At 43.3% G+C, this 16,335-nt stretch overlaps 1 protein-coding gene across 1 annotated transcript in view; it reads right to left on the reverse strand.

Moving 5' to 3' along the window:
- The window catches only part of slc7a5 (solute carrier family 7 member 5), a 58,578-nt gene that overhangs the window by 14,623 nt on the left and 27,620 nt on the right, over positions 1 to 16,335 (reverse strand). The window contains exons 3-4 of the mRNA XM_062961982.1: positions 1,411 to 1,516; positions 703 to 747 (exon numbers count right to left, since the gene is read on the reverse strand). Of these exons, the coding sequence (XP_062818052.1) occupies positions 703 to 747; positions 1,411 to 1,516 (151 nt within the window). The remainder of the gene's footprint in view (positions 1 to 702; positions 748 to 1,410; positions 1,517 to 16,335) is intronic.

Here is a 16,335-nt window from a genome sequence, read left to right on the forward strand (position 1 = left end):
GGACTGCAATTTCTAAGCTGGACGGTGAATTCTGGGCTTTGTAGTCCAAAGAGGTCACTTTCCCCCAACTCACTGCCATATTAACAGCCAAAGCAAATTGTTGTCGTTTTTACTACAGTTACAATTACAATTACTATTATTTTCCTACGTCTTTGGACAGCAATTTCTAAGCTGGATTGGGGATTCTGGGCTTTGTAGTCCAAAGAGGTCACTTTCCCCAAACTCAGTGCCATATTAATAGCCAAAGCAAATTGTTTTTGTTTTTGTTGTTATTGTTGCTGCTGCTGTTATTATTATTATTATTATTATTATTTTATTATGACAGAGCAAACAAGATAGATATGCTGGATTTTGTTTCACAAAATCACAAGTTGAACACTTCCCAAGTTTATTATTATTATTATTATGTTTATGTTTACAGTGGGGAAAACTGGGTCCCTTCCTGAGTTTAAAAGCCCAACTTTCAAATTAAAGAGGCAAAGGATGATGCCGAAATCCATCTCTATTGGCATTTTCTATATGTGGGTTCTATGCTTTATTTCAATAGGACTTCCTATCACCCAATGGATACGGGGATCATAGGCTGCACAATAAACCCAAGATGCTTGCAAACGTCATAAAGTTTCGTAACTTTTTGAAATAAAGACCCTCTTATCAAGAGACTTCTGTGGCATTGAACAATGTGTGGTTTGCAAAGCTTACCTGTAAGGATTAATCATCTCTTCCGTGACGAAATTCAAGTAATTCCTGTGTTTTTAGCAAAGAGATGAGAGGAAAAAAAGGACACGTAAGAAAAAAAAGGGAATTTATATTATCAACCTGGAATTGTAACAAGCTTTCTTTCAGTGTCTTCCTTTTGACACCACTTTAGCTGCTATGGCAATCTTGGGAGTTGTAGTTTTCTTTAGAGAAGGCTAAAGACCTTGCGGAACTACAGCTCCCATGTTTCCATAGCATTGAGCCATCTTGGGAGTTGTAGTTTTCTTTAGAGAAGGCTAAAGACCTTGCGGAACTACAGCTCCCATGTTTCCATAGCATTGAGCCATCTTGGGAGTTGTAGTTTTCTTTAGAGAAGGCTAAAGACCTTGCGGAACTACAGCTCCCATGTTTCCATAGCATTGAGCCATCTTGGGAGTTGTAGTTTTCTTTAGAGAAGGCTAAAGACCTTGCGGAACTACAGCTCCCATGTTTCCATAGCATTGAGCCATCTTGGGAGTTGTAGTTTTCTTTAGAGAAGGCTAAAGACCTTGCGGAACTACAGCTCCCATGTTTCCATAGCATTGAGCCATCTTGGGAGTTGTAGTTTACTTTGGAGAAGGCTAAAGACCTTGCGGAACTACAGCTCCCATGTTTCCATAGCATTGAGCCATCTTGGGAGTTGTAGTTTACTTTGGAGAAGGCGGGACTTACCAGCCTCCGTAGGCAAAGAGACCGCTGTACAAGGCCAGGACAATGTTCCCGACTTCGAGGTTTGTGCCTTCGAAGGAGTGCTCGGGGTTCAAGTTGGAGACGTCGTCTGATCGGAATAAATATAAAAACAAGACATTCAAATATTATTATTACTATTATTATTCTTATTATTATTATTGGGAGGTAGGGAACAGAGATATTATTATTTTATTATGACACAGCAAACAAGATAGATATGCTGGATTTCGTATCACAAAATCACAAGTTGAACAGTTCCCAAGCGTCTAGGACTGTGTGATGTATTTTAGGATGATGTGTGCAGATCCCAGTTAGGGTGGCCTTTTGCAGTTGGCAGATCGTAATTTTGTCAATGTCTGTTGTTTCCAAATGCCGGCTGAGATCTTTTGGCATGACACCCAACATGCCAATCACCACCGGGACCACCTGCACTGGTTTCTGCCAGAGTCTTTGAAGTTCAATCTTGAGGTCCTGAGAGCGGCTGAGTTTTTCCTGTTGTTTTTCGTCCATGCGACTGTCACCTGGGATGGCGACATCCATGATCCAAACCTTTTTCTTTTCCACAACTGTGATGTCTGGTGTGTTGTGTTCCGGAACTTTGTCAGTCTGGATTTGGAAGTCCCACAGTCTCTTTGCGTGCTCATTTTCCAATACTTTTGCAGGTTTGTGATCCCACCAGTTCTTGGCTGCTGGGAGGTGGTACTTGAGGCATAAGTTCCAATGAATAATTTGGGCTACAGAGTTGTGCCTCTGTTTGTAGTCTGTCTGTGCGATTTTCTTACAGCAGCTGAGGAGATGATCCATGGTTTCGTCGGTTTCCTTGCACAGTCTGCATTTTGGGTCATCAGCTGATTTTTCGATCTTGGCCTGAATTGCATTTGTTCTGATGTCTTGCTCCTGGGCTGCAAGGATCAGGCCTTCTGTCTCCTTCTTCAGGGTCCCATTCGTGAGCCAGAGCCAGGTCTTCTCCTTATCAGCTTTTCCTTCAATTTTGTCAAGGAACTTCCCATGCAATGTTTTGTTGTGCCAGCTGTCAGCTCTAGTTTGTAGTGCGGTTTTCTTGTACTGGTTTTTTGTCTGCTGTGCTTTGAGGAGTTTCTGATTTTTGACTTCAATCAAAGCAGATCCTTCACTTTGTTTTACATATTCTGCCAGGGCATGTTCTTCTTCTTATTATTGTTATTATTAATACCCCACTTTATCTCTCCCAAAGGAGACTCTTGCAGCCATATTGACAACGATGGATTGCAACTCCCAACATATGCTCAGTAAGGCTGGGAACTGCAGTGCGAGAATATATGTCAGATTGAACAAATCTTCGCACAACTCTAAAGGCTGATGGGTGTTGCAGTCCAAATGTATGTGATGTCAAACGCTCTTCGTCTACAAAGAGGATGCACTTCTTGTTCTCTGAAAAGTGTGCTGCTCATGAATCTGATAGTAATTCCAAAGAGGCTGGAACACGGCACTTTTGGATCTGAAAGACCCGTCCGCATGGCAAATGTTGGCAGGGAGAGAACGGGGATTAAGCAGATTTGGGTGGTGGGACGTGCATGTGCTGCATGCGCCAGGCTCGGGATGTACCTGAACAGAGAGACGCATCGAAACTGGATTGAGGGCAAAAGCCGGTGGCGAGAAATAATCCCAAACATATGCCCCGGAGCATGGCCGGGTCAGCAGGCTCTGATGCTCAGCGCACTGGTATCAAACCTTGTGAGACTTGGAGGTGTCTGTACTGCCCAGTCGTACCAGTCTTACGCCACTTTAACTAGCACAGTTCCATCATATACTATTATGGGATTTGTAGAATGGAGGGTTCTCTGCAAGTTGAGTCTATCCCAGCCCCATAGCTTTCTAGCAGAGGGTTCTAGGTTCGTCAACAAATGCCCAAAGATGGAACCAGGATGGTTGAAGTGGTATCAAACTGCCGTAGTGTAGACCAGGCCTGGGCAAACTTCGGCCCTCCAGGTGTTTTGGACTTCAACTCCCACAATTCCTAACGGCCTACCGGGAGGGAGGAAGAGAGAAAGAAGAGAAGGAGAAGAAGGAAGAGAAAGACAAAAGAGGGTGAGAAAGGGCAGGAGAGGAGAAGGAGAAGAGGAATAGAAAGAAAGGAGGAAGAAGAAGAGAAAGGGGAGAAGGAGAGGATGAAGAGAAGGAAAGGAGGAAGAAAAGAAGGAAAGAAAGAAGAGGAGAGGAGGAGAAAGAGAGGAAGGAGAGAAGACAAATAAAGAAGAGAAGAAAGAAAGAAGAGGAAAGAAGAGAAGGAGAAGAGGAATAGAAAAAAAGAAGGAAGAAAAGGAGAAGGAGAGGGGCATGGAGAGGATGGAGAGAAGGAAAGGAGGAAGAGAAGAAAGAAAGAAAGAAAGAAGAGGGGAGGAGGAAAAAGAGAGCAGGGAGAGAATGAGAGAAAGAAAAGGGGAAGGAGAGAAGGAAGAGAAGAAAGAAGAGGAAAGAAGAGAAGGAGAAGAGGAGGAGAAGAGGAATAGAAAAAAAGAAGGAAGAAAAGGAGAAAGAGAGGGGCAAGGAGAGGATGGAGAGAAGGAAAGGAGGAAGAGAAGAAAGAAAGAAAGAAAGAAAGAAAGAAGAGGGGAGGAGGAAAAAGAGAGCTGGGAGAGAATGAGAGAAAGAAAAGGGGAAGGAGAGAAGGAAGAGAAGAAAGAAAAGAAGAGAGAAAGAAGAGAAGGAGGAGAACAGGAGAAGAAGAGGAATAGAAAAAAGGAGGAAGAAAAGGAGAAGGAGAGGAAGAAGAGGAGAAGGAGAGGAGGAAAAGAAGGAAAGAAGGAAGGTAAGAAAGAAAGGAAAAAGAGGAGAGGAAGAAGAGAAGAAGAAGAGAAGGAGAAGGAGAGAAAGAAGAGAAGGAGAAGAGGAGGAGAATAAGAGGAGAAGAGGAATAGAAAAAAGGAAGAAAAGGAGAAGGAGAGGGGCAAGGAGAGGATGAAGAGAAGGAAAGGAAGAAGAGAAGAAAGAAAGAAGAGGCGACGAGGAGAAAGAGAGGAGGGAGAGAAGGAGAGAAAGAAAAGGGGAAGGAGAGAAGGAAGAGAAGAAAGAAAAGAAGAGAGAAAGAAGAGAAGAAGGAGAATAGGAGAAGAAGAGGAATAGAAAAAAGGAGGAAGAAAAGGAGAAGGAGAGGAAGAAGAGAAGGAGAGGAGGAAAAGAAGGAAAGAAGGAAGATAAGAAAGAAAGGAAAAAGAGGAGAGGAAGAAGAGAAGAAGAAGAGAAGGAGAAGGAGAGAAAGAAGAGAAGGAGAATAGGAGGAGAAGAGGAATAGAAAAAAGAAGAGGAGGAGAAAGAGGAGAAGTCAGCAGAGTATATTTCTGGACGGCCCTTCCACCCCACCTTGTGATGTTTGTTTTCATGACAGCAGTGCCTTCCATGCATCAAGGTTTCATGCGCTTTGATGTGGAGTCCGGCGCCAAGGCCTCCATCGGGGAGGGAAGAAGGGTGGGAACTATACGTCTCCCTGGTTCTCACCAGAAGGCGGTTCTTCTCTCCCTGAAGGTATGTCCAGAGGAGGAAGGAAGAGGAGCCCACGGGGGGCCGGCTGACCCCCCGATGCTCCCCATGTGACGGGTCTTATGGCTCCCGGGGCTTGGAGAGGCTGTCACATGCGCTTAATTCTCCCATTCCCATGCGCTGACATTCCGGCGATTCACGTCAAGAGAAGGAAAAAGGAGGAGTGGGCCGACAAAGGGGGACCGGGAACAAAGTCGCTTTTCTTCCCCAAAGCACAAAGCAAGGCGTTTGAGGGAGAAACACGTTTCTCTTGACATGTTTCTCCTTTTCGCCCTCCATTCATTTGTTCCTCTTCGAATTCCACAGCACTGCTGGTCACAGCTGACCTCCAGTTAAGAGCACTCCAAGGCCAGGGCTTCCCAGTTCTCTCTCGGTGTCTATGTCTCAGTTTTTAAGTTTAGCTTTAAGCCCATCTTTCAATCTCTTCTTCCTCTTGGCACGTTTCTCTCTTTCGCCCTCCATTCATTAGTTCCTGTTCAAATTCCACAGCACTGCTGGTCACAGCTGACCTCCAGTTAAGAGCGCTCCAAGGCCAGGGCTTCCCAGTTCTCTCTCGGTGTCTATGCCCCAGTTTTTAAGTTTAGCTTTAAGCCTATCTTTCTATTTCTTCTTCCTCTTGGTACATTTCTCCCTTTCGTCCTCCATTCATTAGTTCCTCTTCGAATTCCACAGCACTGCTGGTCACAGCTGACCTCCAGTTAAGAGCGCTCCAGGGCCAGGGCTTCCCAGTTCTCTCTCGGTGTCTATGCCCCAGTTTTTAAGTTTAACTTTAAGCCCATCTTTCTATCTCTTCTTCCTCTTGACACGTTTCTCCTTTTTGCCCTCCATTCATTTGTTCCTCTTCGAATTCCACAGCACTGCTGGTCACAGCTGATCTCAAATTAAGTGCGTTTAAGATACAGGGCTTCCCAGTTCTCTCTCGGTGTCTATGCCCCGGTTTTTAAGTTTAGCTTTGAACCCATCTTTCAATCTCTTCTTCCTCTTTGCATGTTTCTCTCTTTCACCCTCCGTTCATTTGTTCCTCTTCAAATTCCACAGCACTGCTGGTCACAGCTGACCTCCAGTTAAAAGCGTTGAAGAGTACAGAGCCATCTTCTTTCCAGCCAGTACTCAGTAGACTCACAGGCACACAAAGAGAGAGAAACCTGTTCAAACCGGTTCTCCAGCAGCAGGACAGTGACAGTTGCAAAACGATTCCCAGGTCCTTGCAAACTCAGCCAATAGGCTTCATGCATTTGACTTTCCAGTTAACACACATATGGTATCTTTGCATAAACTGCCATATAATCCAGATTATCAAAGCAGAAAATCCTTTGGACTGGACTATATGAGTCTACACTACCATATAACCAAGATCAAAGCAGATAACATGGATTTTATATGGCAGTGTAGACTCATATAGCCCAGTCCAAAAGATTTTCTGCTTTGATAATCTGGATTATATGGCAGTGTATGCAAAGATACCATATCTGTGTTAACTGGAAAATTAAATGCATGAAGTCGATTGGCTGAGTTTGCAAGGACCTGGGAATCGGTTTGCTACTGTTGCTGTCCTGCTGCTGGAGAACCGGTTTGAAGAGGTTTCTGTGTGTGTGTATGTATGTGTGTGTGAATAGCCTTGCTGCTTCAAAGCCTGTCTGCTATCTAGGGGAATCTTTGGTTGGTCAGCTTCAATGGTATAGAGTAGTACCGCAACTTCATTGCAGTCGCCAACAACTTTCCCAAAGTGCGCCGTGTGCCAAGAACGTGGCGGCATCTCCGCCCAGGCCCAACCCATGGCTTTGGCATTTGATGTCTCTCTCTTTTGGGAAACGGGCTCTTGCAAAGCCATGACGGGGCGAGGAACAGCTGCCATGCGCCAGAAAACCATGCGACCACGGGAAGCCTGGAGGCACCTGCTGCGGCTCAGGGTGGCCTTCTCCAGTTACGTTCCCCGTTCAACCAGTTTGCCAGACTGGCCCTCCTTGCTCGGAGCCAAGCTGGGATGCCTTTGCAAACCACAGCCGGGTCTAAATTTTTAAAAAATATATTTTTATTAAAGTTTCAAATATTAAATCCTGCGAAAGTGTGAGAACAATGTGGGAAAACCCACATCAACAGTTCATCAAAATCCAAAAAGGAAAAAGGAGAAAAGGAAAAAAAATGAAAAAAATAAAAAATAAAATAATATTTTAAAATGTAATAATAATAATAATGTTAGACTTCTGTTCTTCCTCCTTATGCCCTTAAAGTTATGGGTATGAGTCCATAACCCTATTCAGTAAAAATTACACAATAATACAGCAGAGTCTCACTTATCCAAGCTAAACGGGCCGGTAGAAGCTTGGATAAGCGAATATCTTGGATAATAAGGAGGGATTAAGGAAAAGCCTATTAAACATCAAATTAGGTTATGATTTTACAAATTAAGCACGAAAACATCATGTTATACAACAAATTTGACAGAAAAAGTAGTTCAATAGGCAGTAATGGTATGTTGTAATTACCGTATTTACGAATTTAGCACCAAAATATCATGATATATTGAAAACATTGACTACAAAAATGGCTTGGATAATCCAGAAGCTTGGATAAGCGAGGCTTGGATAAGTGAGACTCTACTGTATTGTTTTAGTCTTTTCCTCCCTTCTTGATACTCCTGATGTAATTTAAAAAAATATTTATTTACTCTTGTTTATGTAGTTTTCAAAGATTGGCCAATGGGTCATTTTTAGACCTTTACTATTGCTCTGTTTTATTTTTTTTTTAAAGTCAGTTTATCCGTATTCTTTATTTCCAGAATTTTATCTAACCATTGTGTCTTTGTTGGAATTCATTCTTGTTTCCACAATTTTGCAAAATAGCCGGCTCTAAAATTAACCAAAATCCATGTAGTTTTGGAGTGGCGTGGTCAACACAAAACCTACCCTTTTTTAATAATACCGTGTTTCCCCGAAAATAAGACAGTGTCTTATATTAAGTTTTGCTCCCAAAGATGTGCTAGGTCTTATTTTCAGGGGATGTCTTATTTTTCCATGAAGAAGAATTCACATTTATTGTTGAACAAAAAAAATGAAGATTTATTATATACTGTACAGTAGTTGTTATCACAAACCAGCATAACCAGACAAATTGTGAATCCTATCAAGAATTTCTTGTTACTACCAATATTTCCATGTACAAGAATCTATGGTACGTACATTTACCAATACTACATGCTCTGGTGTTCTGTTCGTTGGGCATGCTTCCAAACAAAAGCTTTGCGAGGTCTTACTTTCAGGGAAGGCCTTATATTTAGCAATTCAGCAAAACCTCTACTAGGTCTTATTTCCTGGGGAGGTCTTATTTTAGGGGGAACAGGGTAGGAGAAAAGGAGGGGAGGGATTGCATTGCTTCATGCTGGGAATGTTTAATTTCCCGGTCATGTATGCACCGGTCCTAATAAGCCGGGAGATTCGGCAGAAACAGTGGCTATTAATGGAGATAATTGGGAGGAAGGCCGACATGCAGGGACGGATAGAATCGACATGATAAAAGGCAAAGCGGAGGCGTTGCAAAGGGTGGCCTGGAGCCCTGCAATCTCATCCTTGGCAGGTTGGGACCCATTTTCTGCCCAGGAAGGAAATTCAAGAGATCGTATCATGAACCAGGTCTGGTGGGCCTCTCCCAAGGCTTCCCAAGGATGGTGGGCATCCTTGGCCAAAACTTTGTGTCATTATGGGTTTGGAATAGCAGACGGTAACCTTCTTTTTGACAGCTTGGTCTAAGAGCAACCATAACATGTACTGCTGAATAGAAACCATGAAAGAGGCCCCCAAAGGCCACCCAATCTTACCCCATTCTGCCAAACAGGAAGACATAACCAAATCATGGAAATATATAGAGTTGGAAGAGACGTCTAAACTCCCACCATGCAGGAAGACACAAGCGGAGAACTCACGAAAGACGTCCATCCAGTCACTACCAGGCATTGCCTAATGCAGTGGTTCTCAACCTGGGGTCCCAGATGTTTTTGGTCTTCAACTCTCAGAAATCCTAACAGCTGGTAAACTGGCAAGTTCCCCTCAAGCTTCAAGATTTATGGCTCCACACCTCTCACTTCTAGCCATTAATCAGTCAGGCTCCAGTATTCCTGGACCAATTTAACAATGGACGAATGGAGCACTATTTGGAATAAAAACACTAAATTATGCTATTCTATTGAATTAAAGGAAAATTGGCTTAAAACTGTACATAGGTGGTATTTAACACCGAATAAAATAGGACTTATGTATAAAGATAGTAATAATAAATGTTGGCACTGTAGAAAACAGGTGGGATCATACTTTCACATGTGGTGGAGTTGTAAGATAATTAAAAATTTCTGGTTGATAGTCCATAGAGAATGTAAAAAAAATTTTAAAGTAAATTTTGAATGTAAACCAGAATATTTTTTTATTAGGACTATATAATTTTAAAATAGAGAAAGACTCAAATCCAGAAATGGAAAAAAAAATAATAAAGAGAAAATATTTATTTATGCTATCACCGCAGCTAGAACAGTACTAGCCAGAAATTGGAAAGATGGGAAAAATCTCAACAAAGAAGCATGGCTGGAGAAACTAATGGACATCAAAAATATGGATAGACTGACTTTTTTGCTAAAAAAAACTACTGGACAACCAATGAAAGAAACGAATTGGACACTCCTAGACAACTACCTACAAGAATCAACATCTTGATGTAATAAATGGACGGGAAGTTAGAAGATCGGAAGTCTACCTCCTCCCCCCCCTCGTTCCCTCCCCTTCCCCCCCCCCCCCCTGATAGGGATTTTTCCCTTGGATCATGACCCTCTCCCTTACCCCATCCCGGTCCCTTTTTTCCCTGACCCATACCTGCCCTCCCCACACTGCGGTCCCTATAGATTACCCCATCCCCCTCCCTTTTCTCTTTCTGCTCTTATGTCACACGGTAAAATTCAATAAAAAAATATTTTTTAAAAAAAATCAGTCAGGCTCCAGTAGGACCCGCTTGCAGCTCTGCTTCTACTGGAATCAATCTTCCACTGAAGACACACTAAATTCACACCAAAGCAGGCTCACCAGAACAGCAGGTCCCGTTTCTGGTCACACTCGCAGCTCCAACTTTTTCTCACTCCAAACTCCAGTCCAGTCTAGGCTCTGGCCAGTCTAGGAACTGGTATCTGGGCCCATAACCAATTGTCAGAGTAATTTACGCAGCGCAACAGCAGTTGGATGGAGTCAGAGGAATGCAGCACAAAGAGACATCAGAGACGATGGTAAAACTATATACAAGTTTTACTGAAAGCAGTAATAAAGACCAACACAGGATTCTCACTCTCAGCAGACAGCACTCAACTCAACTCAGAACAGAACTGATGCAATCAGCAATGCACACACACTTGTGTCTGGACACTCCCCAGTTCCAGCCACACATCAAGGCCAACACAGCTTCTTAGGAATTAACTCTTTCCAGACTATGTTACACTCTGAATGATGCAATCAGTATGCAATACAGGCAAGACACAAATTTCATTTAAACACTACCAATACACAAATCCCACATTAACACCAAAAACATCTGGGGACGCCACTGGCCAAATGGGACAGTCACAATTTTGTTAATGTGGGATTTGTGTATTGACCGTGTTTAAATGCAATTTGTGCCATGCTTGTATTGCAACTGATTGCATCATCCAGAATGTACCATAGTGTGGAAAGAGTTAATTGCCAAGAAGCTATGATGACCTTGATGTGTGGCTGGAACTAGGGAGTATCCAGACACAAGTGTTTGTGCATAATTGATAGCGTCAGTTCAGTTGAGTTATGTCTGCCTAGAATTTGAGTCAAGTTCTGTTGGAGAACAGAACAGTCCTGTGTTTATCTGTCGTCTGCAAGTTTGTCTGTGTTGATTATTGCTGCATACAGTAAAACTTTGTAAATAGTTTTACCAACGTCTCTGAGTGTCTCTTCATTCTGCGCTCCACTGCTTCCATCCAACTACTGCTGCGCTGCAAATACTCTGACAAATTTGACATCCAATGGCCGGTCCAATCAGGGAAAATCCTTTTGACACAAAAACATCCAAAAAATCCCAGAATGCTGTAGCACAATGCCAAAAGCTTTACTTTACTTTACTCTGTAGTAGGAACTCCATCAGTAGCAGATGAACCCACAATATGGGTATCGCTTGTGTTGGAAGAGGATTTCTGTCAAATCTGATGGCAAAGCCAATGGTCTCCTGGAAAGGTGGACAACCTTTGGGGTTTCAGGCCATGCCACAATGACGTTCTACCACACTTCATGAGGTTCTTCTTGGGGTACCCATACCTATCATGCTTTAGATGAAAGTTACTCTTTTTGGACCGCCGTTCCCACGCTTTCTACAGCCAACGTGACCAAGGAACCTGGACGGTTTTGAGAACGTTTCCAAGCTCCGGTCAGGAATGAATAGGAACCTAACCAGGGACCAGGAGGAGGAACTTCTCCGGCCTTTTCCCTTTCAAGCAAGACGACAAAACCATTTCCTTTGCTCTCCCCTGCGGAGACAAAGGCGTGGTGGAGCGCAAGTGTTTGTTCACAGACCCTTGTGAAGCGCTATTATTAAATCGACGGAGACATGAGCCACAAAAGGTGGGCGCGGGGGCTGCCAGGTTTCCTCCTTCCCTGCTGGGCTCAAAATGCATGATTAACTCGGCTCGGGAGAACCCGCGGTGGTTGCACAAGGCCTGGGAACACGAGCACGCCAGGAACGTTGCCGGATCCGGAAAGACAACAAGTCAGGGCCTCAGTCCCATCATCCCTGCCCAATGAAAACCAAGAGTTTGGAAAGAGAGATTGTTCGATTTCCTTTTGGAGAACCCTATTTTAATATCCTGTAGGTCTCCAAACACTTTCTGGTGGACCCACTTTTCTTTCCATCTCCAACAGTCCCTTTTGGGAACATCAATTCCAACTCTGCATGGATTTTGGTATCTCCAGGAGGTTCTGGAGACCCACCTCAATGGGCATCAAGGTCCCTTTGGACTCTCTTGACCCAATCCGATTTCCTTTTCAATATCCTGTAGGTCTCCAAGCACTTTCTGGTGGACCCACTTCCATCTCCAAGAGTCCCTTTGGGCACGTCAAGCCAGCTCTGCATGGATTTTGGTATCTCCAGGAGGTTCTGGAGCCCCACCTCAATGGGCATCAAGGTCCCATTGGACTCTCCTGACTTGGTTTTTGGAGTCTCAATGGCATAAGCTTATTTATTCTGGCTTCTCAGAAGCTCAGGGAGGACATCAATTCCAACTCTGTATGATTTTGGTATCTCCAGGAAGTTCTGGAGCTCCACCTCAATGGGCATCAAGGTCCCTTTGGACTCTCTTGACCCAATCCAATTTCCATTTTAATATCCTGTAGGTCTCCAAGCATTTTCTGATGGACCCACTTCCATCTCCAACAGTCCCTTTTGGGCACGTCAAGCCAGTTCTGGATGGATTTTGGTATCTCCAGGAGATTCTGGAACTCCACCTCAATGGACATCAAGGTCCTATTGGACTCTCCTGACTTGGTTTTTGGAGTCTCAATGGTATAAGCTTATTTATTCTGGCTTCTCAGAAGCTTAGGGAGGACATCAATTCCAACTCTTCATGGATTTTGGTATCTCCAGGAGGTTCTGGAGGTCTACCTCAATGGATATCAAGGTCCCATTAGATTCTCCTGACCCCGTTTTGGAGTCCCAATGGCATAATCTTATTGATTCTGGCTCCTCAGAAGCTCAGGGAGGACATCAATTCCAACTCTGGATGGATTTTGGTATCTCCAGGAGGTTCTGGAGCTCCACCTCAATGGATATCAAGGTACCATTGGATTCTCCTGACCCCATTTTGGAGTCCCAGTAGCATAAGCTTATTTCTTCTGGCTCCTCAGAAGCTCAGGGAGGACACCAATTCTGACTCTTCATGGATTTTGGTATCTCCAGGAGCTTCTGGAGCTCCCCCTAAATGGGCATAAAGGTCCCATTGGACTCTCCTGGCCTGATTTTGGAGTCCCAATGGCATAAACTTATTGATTCTGGCTCCTCAGAAGCTCAGGGAGGACATCAATTCCAACTCTGGATGGATTTTGGTATCTCCAGGAGGTTCTGGAGCTCCACCTCAATGGATATCAAGGTACCATTGGATTCTCCTGACCCCATTTTGGAGTCCCAGTAGCATAAGCTTATTTCTTCTGGCTCCTCAGAAGCTCAGGGAGGACACCAATTCTGACTCTTCATGGATTTTGGTATCTCCAGGAGCTTCTGGAGCTCCCCCTAAATGGGCATAAAGGTCCCATTGGACTCTCCTGGCCTGATTTTGGAGTCCCAATGGCATAAACTTATTGATTCTGGCTCCTCAGAAGCTCAGGGAGGACATCAATTCCAACTCTGGATGGATTTTGGTATCTCCAGGAGGTTCTGGAGCTCCACCTCAATGGATATCAAGGTACCATTGGATTCTCCTGACCCCATTTTGGAGTCCCAGTAGCATAAGCTTATTTCTTCTGGCTCCTCAGAAGCTCAGGGAGGACACCAATTCTGACTCTTCATGGATTTTGGTATCTCCAGGAGCTTCTGGAGCTCCCCCTAAATGGGCATAAAGGTCCCATTGGACTCTCCTGGCCTGATTTTGGAGTCCCAATGGCATAAACTTATTGATTCTGGCTCCTCAGAAGCTCAGGGAGGACATCAATTCCAACTCTGGATGGATTTTGGTATCTCCAGGAGGTTCTGGAACTCCACCTCAATGGATATCAAGGTACCATTGGATTCTCCTGACCCCATTTTGGAGTCCCAGTAGCATAAGCTTATTTCTTCTGGCTCCTCAGAAGCTCAGGGAGGACACCAATTCTGACTCTTCATGGATTTTGGTATCTCCAGGAGCTTCTGGAGCTCCCCCTAAATGGGCATAAAGGTCCCATTGGACTCTCCTGGCCTGATTTTGGAGTCCCAATGGCATAAACTTATTGATTCTGGCTCCTCAGAAGCTCAGGGAGGACATCAATTCCAACTCTGGATGGATTTTGGTATCTCCAGGAGGTTCTGGAACTCCACCTCAATGGATATCAAGGTACCATTGGATTCTCCTGACCCCATTTTGGAGTCCCAGTAGCATAAGCTTATTTCTTCTGGCTCCTCAGAAGCTCAGGGAGGACACCAATTCTGACTCTTCATGGATTTTGGTATCTCCAGGAGCTTCTGGAGCTCCCCCTAAATGGGCATAAAGGTCCCATTGGACTCTCCTGGCCTGATTTTGGAGTCCCAATGGCATAAACTTATTGATTCTGGCTCCTCAGAAGCTCAGGGAGGACATCAATTCCAACTCTGGATGGATTTTGGTATCTCCAGGAGGTTCTGGAACTCCACCTCAATGGACATCAAGGTCCCTTTGGACTCTCCTGACCTGTTTTTGGGAGTCCCAATGGCATAAGCTTATTTATCCTGGCTTCTCAGAAGCTCAAGGAGGATTGAAGTGAGACTCCACAGAAATATGCTGACATAGAGATGGGCTATTAGCGTGCGCTAATTCCCGGCTCTTAAGAAGAAAGCCAAGAACAAAAACAAGGAACGGTAAGAAGGCAGATCGCCTTGTCTATTGTACGGATCGACCCAACGAGATTGCCAACACACCTTTTGGTGCTTCAAATGTTAACCCACATGTTGGCACATAATTAATGTCATAATTATGCACCATGTGTGTGTCTACATGTGTTATAGAGCCTGCAGCGCATTAATTATGGCTTTAAAGCCGTCCTATCGGAGATGGCAGACGCAGGTGTGCCCAGGTGAGCAGTGCCAACTCCCAGTGCCTCCCGGGCACGGCAAGAAGCGTCATAGGAGCGCATGCCAGCTCAAGTGTGCAAATGGATGGGCAATGCCCACGTCTCACTAAAATTCTTTATTATACAAACCAGTATTTTACCTTCCGCCTCAAGGACCAAACGGGAGGCTTGCAAATGGTGCAAAGAGGCGTAAATACCAATGCAGACGGTGCCAACTTGCTGTGCTAAAGCCTGGACGGATGAAATTCTATGGTAATTTCTGGAGGAAATATACTATATAATTGCTTGGCAGACTAGGGTTTACACTGCCATATAATCCAGATTATCAAAGCAGATAATATGAGTCTACATTGCCATACAATTCAGATTATTATGCAGATTATATGAGTCTACGCCGCCATATAATTATGTTCAAAGCAGATAATATGAGTCTACACTGCCATACAATTCAGATTATTATGCAGATTATATGAGTCTACATTGCTATATAATTCAGTTCAAAGCAGATATCAGTCTATACTGCTATATAATCCAGTTCTTAGCAAATATGACTCTACATTGCCATATAATCCAGATTATATCAAAGCAAATAATGAGTCCATACTGCCATACAATCCAGACTATATCAAAGCAAATAATGAGTCTATACTGCCATACAATCCAGACTATATCAAAGCAGATTATGTGTCTACACTTCCATATAATCCAGACTATATCAAAGCAAATAATGAGTCCATACTGCCATACAATCCAGACTATATCAAAGAAGATAATATGAGTCTACACTGCCATATAATCCAGATTATATCAAAGCAGGTTGTATGAGTCTATACTGCCATATAATCCAGTTCAAAGAAGATAATATGAGTCTATACTGCCATATAATCCTGATTATCAAAAGAAAATTATATTAGCCTGTACTGCTATACAATACAGGTTATCAAAGCAGATTATATGAGTCTAAATTGCTATATAACCCAGTTCGAAGCAGATATCAGTCTATACTGCTATATAATCCAGTTCTTAGCAAATATGACTCTACATTGCCATATAATCCAGATTATATCAAAGCAAATAATGAGTCCATACTGCCATACAATCCAGACTATATCAAAGCAAATAATGAGTCTATACTGCCATACAATCCAGACTATATCAAAGCAGATTATATGTGTCTACACTTCCATATAATCCAGACTATATCAAAGCAAATAATGAGTCCATACTGCCATACAATCCAGACTATATCAAAGAAGATAATATGAGTCTACACTGCCATATAATCCAGATTATATCAAAGCAGGTTGTATGAGTCTATACTGCCATATAATCTAGTTCAAAGAAGATAATATGAGTCTATACTGCCATATAATCCAGATTATCAAAAGAAAATTATATTAGCCTGTACTGCTATACAATCCAGGTTATCAAAGCAGATTATATGAGTCTAAATTGCTATATAACCCAGTTCAAAGCAGATAATGAGTCTACACTGCCATATAATCCAGTTCAAAGGAGATAAAGTGGACTTTACATGACAGTGTAGACGGGGTGGCCTTAGGTGTTGCTCTGTTATGTATCTATGTACTGCCCTTTTGTTTGTTTATTT

This window comes from Anolis carolinensis, unplaced genomic scaffold, assembly GCF_035594765.1.
Source record: "Anolis carolinensis isolate JA03-04 unplaced genomic scaffold, rAnoCar3.1.pri scaffold_9, whole genome shotgun sequence".
Lineage (NCBI taxonomy): Eukaryota > Metazoa > Chordata > Lepidosauria > Squamata > Dactyloidae > Anolis > Anolis carolinensis.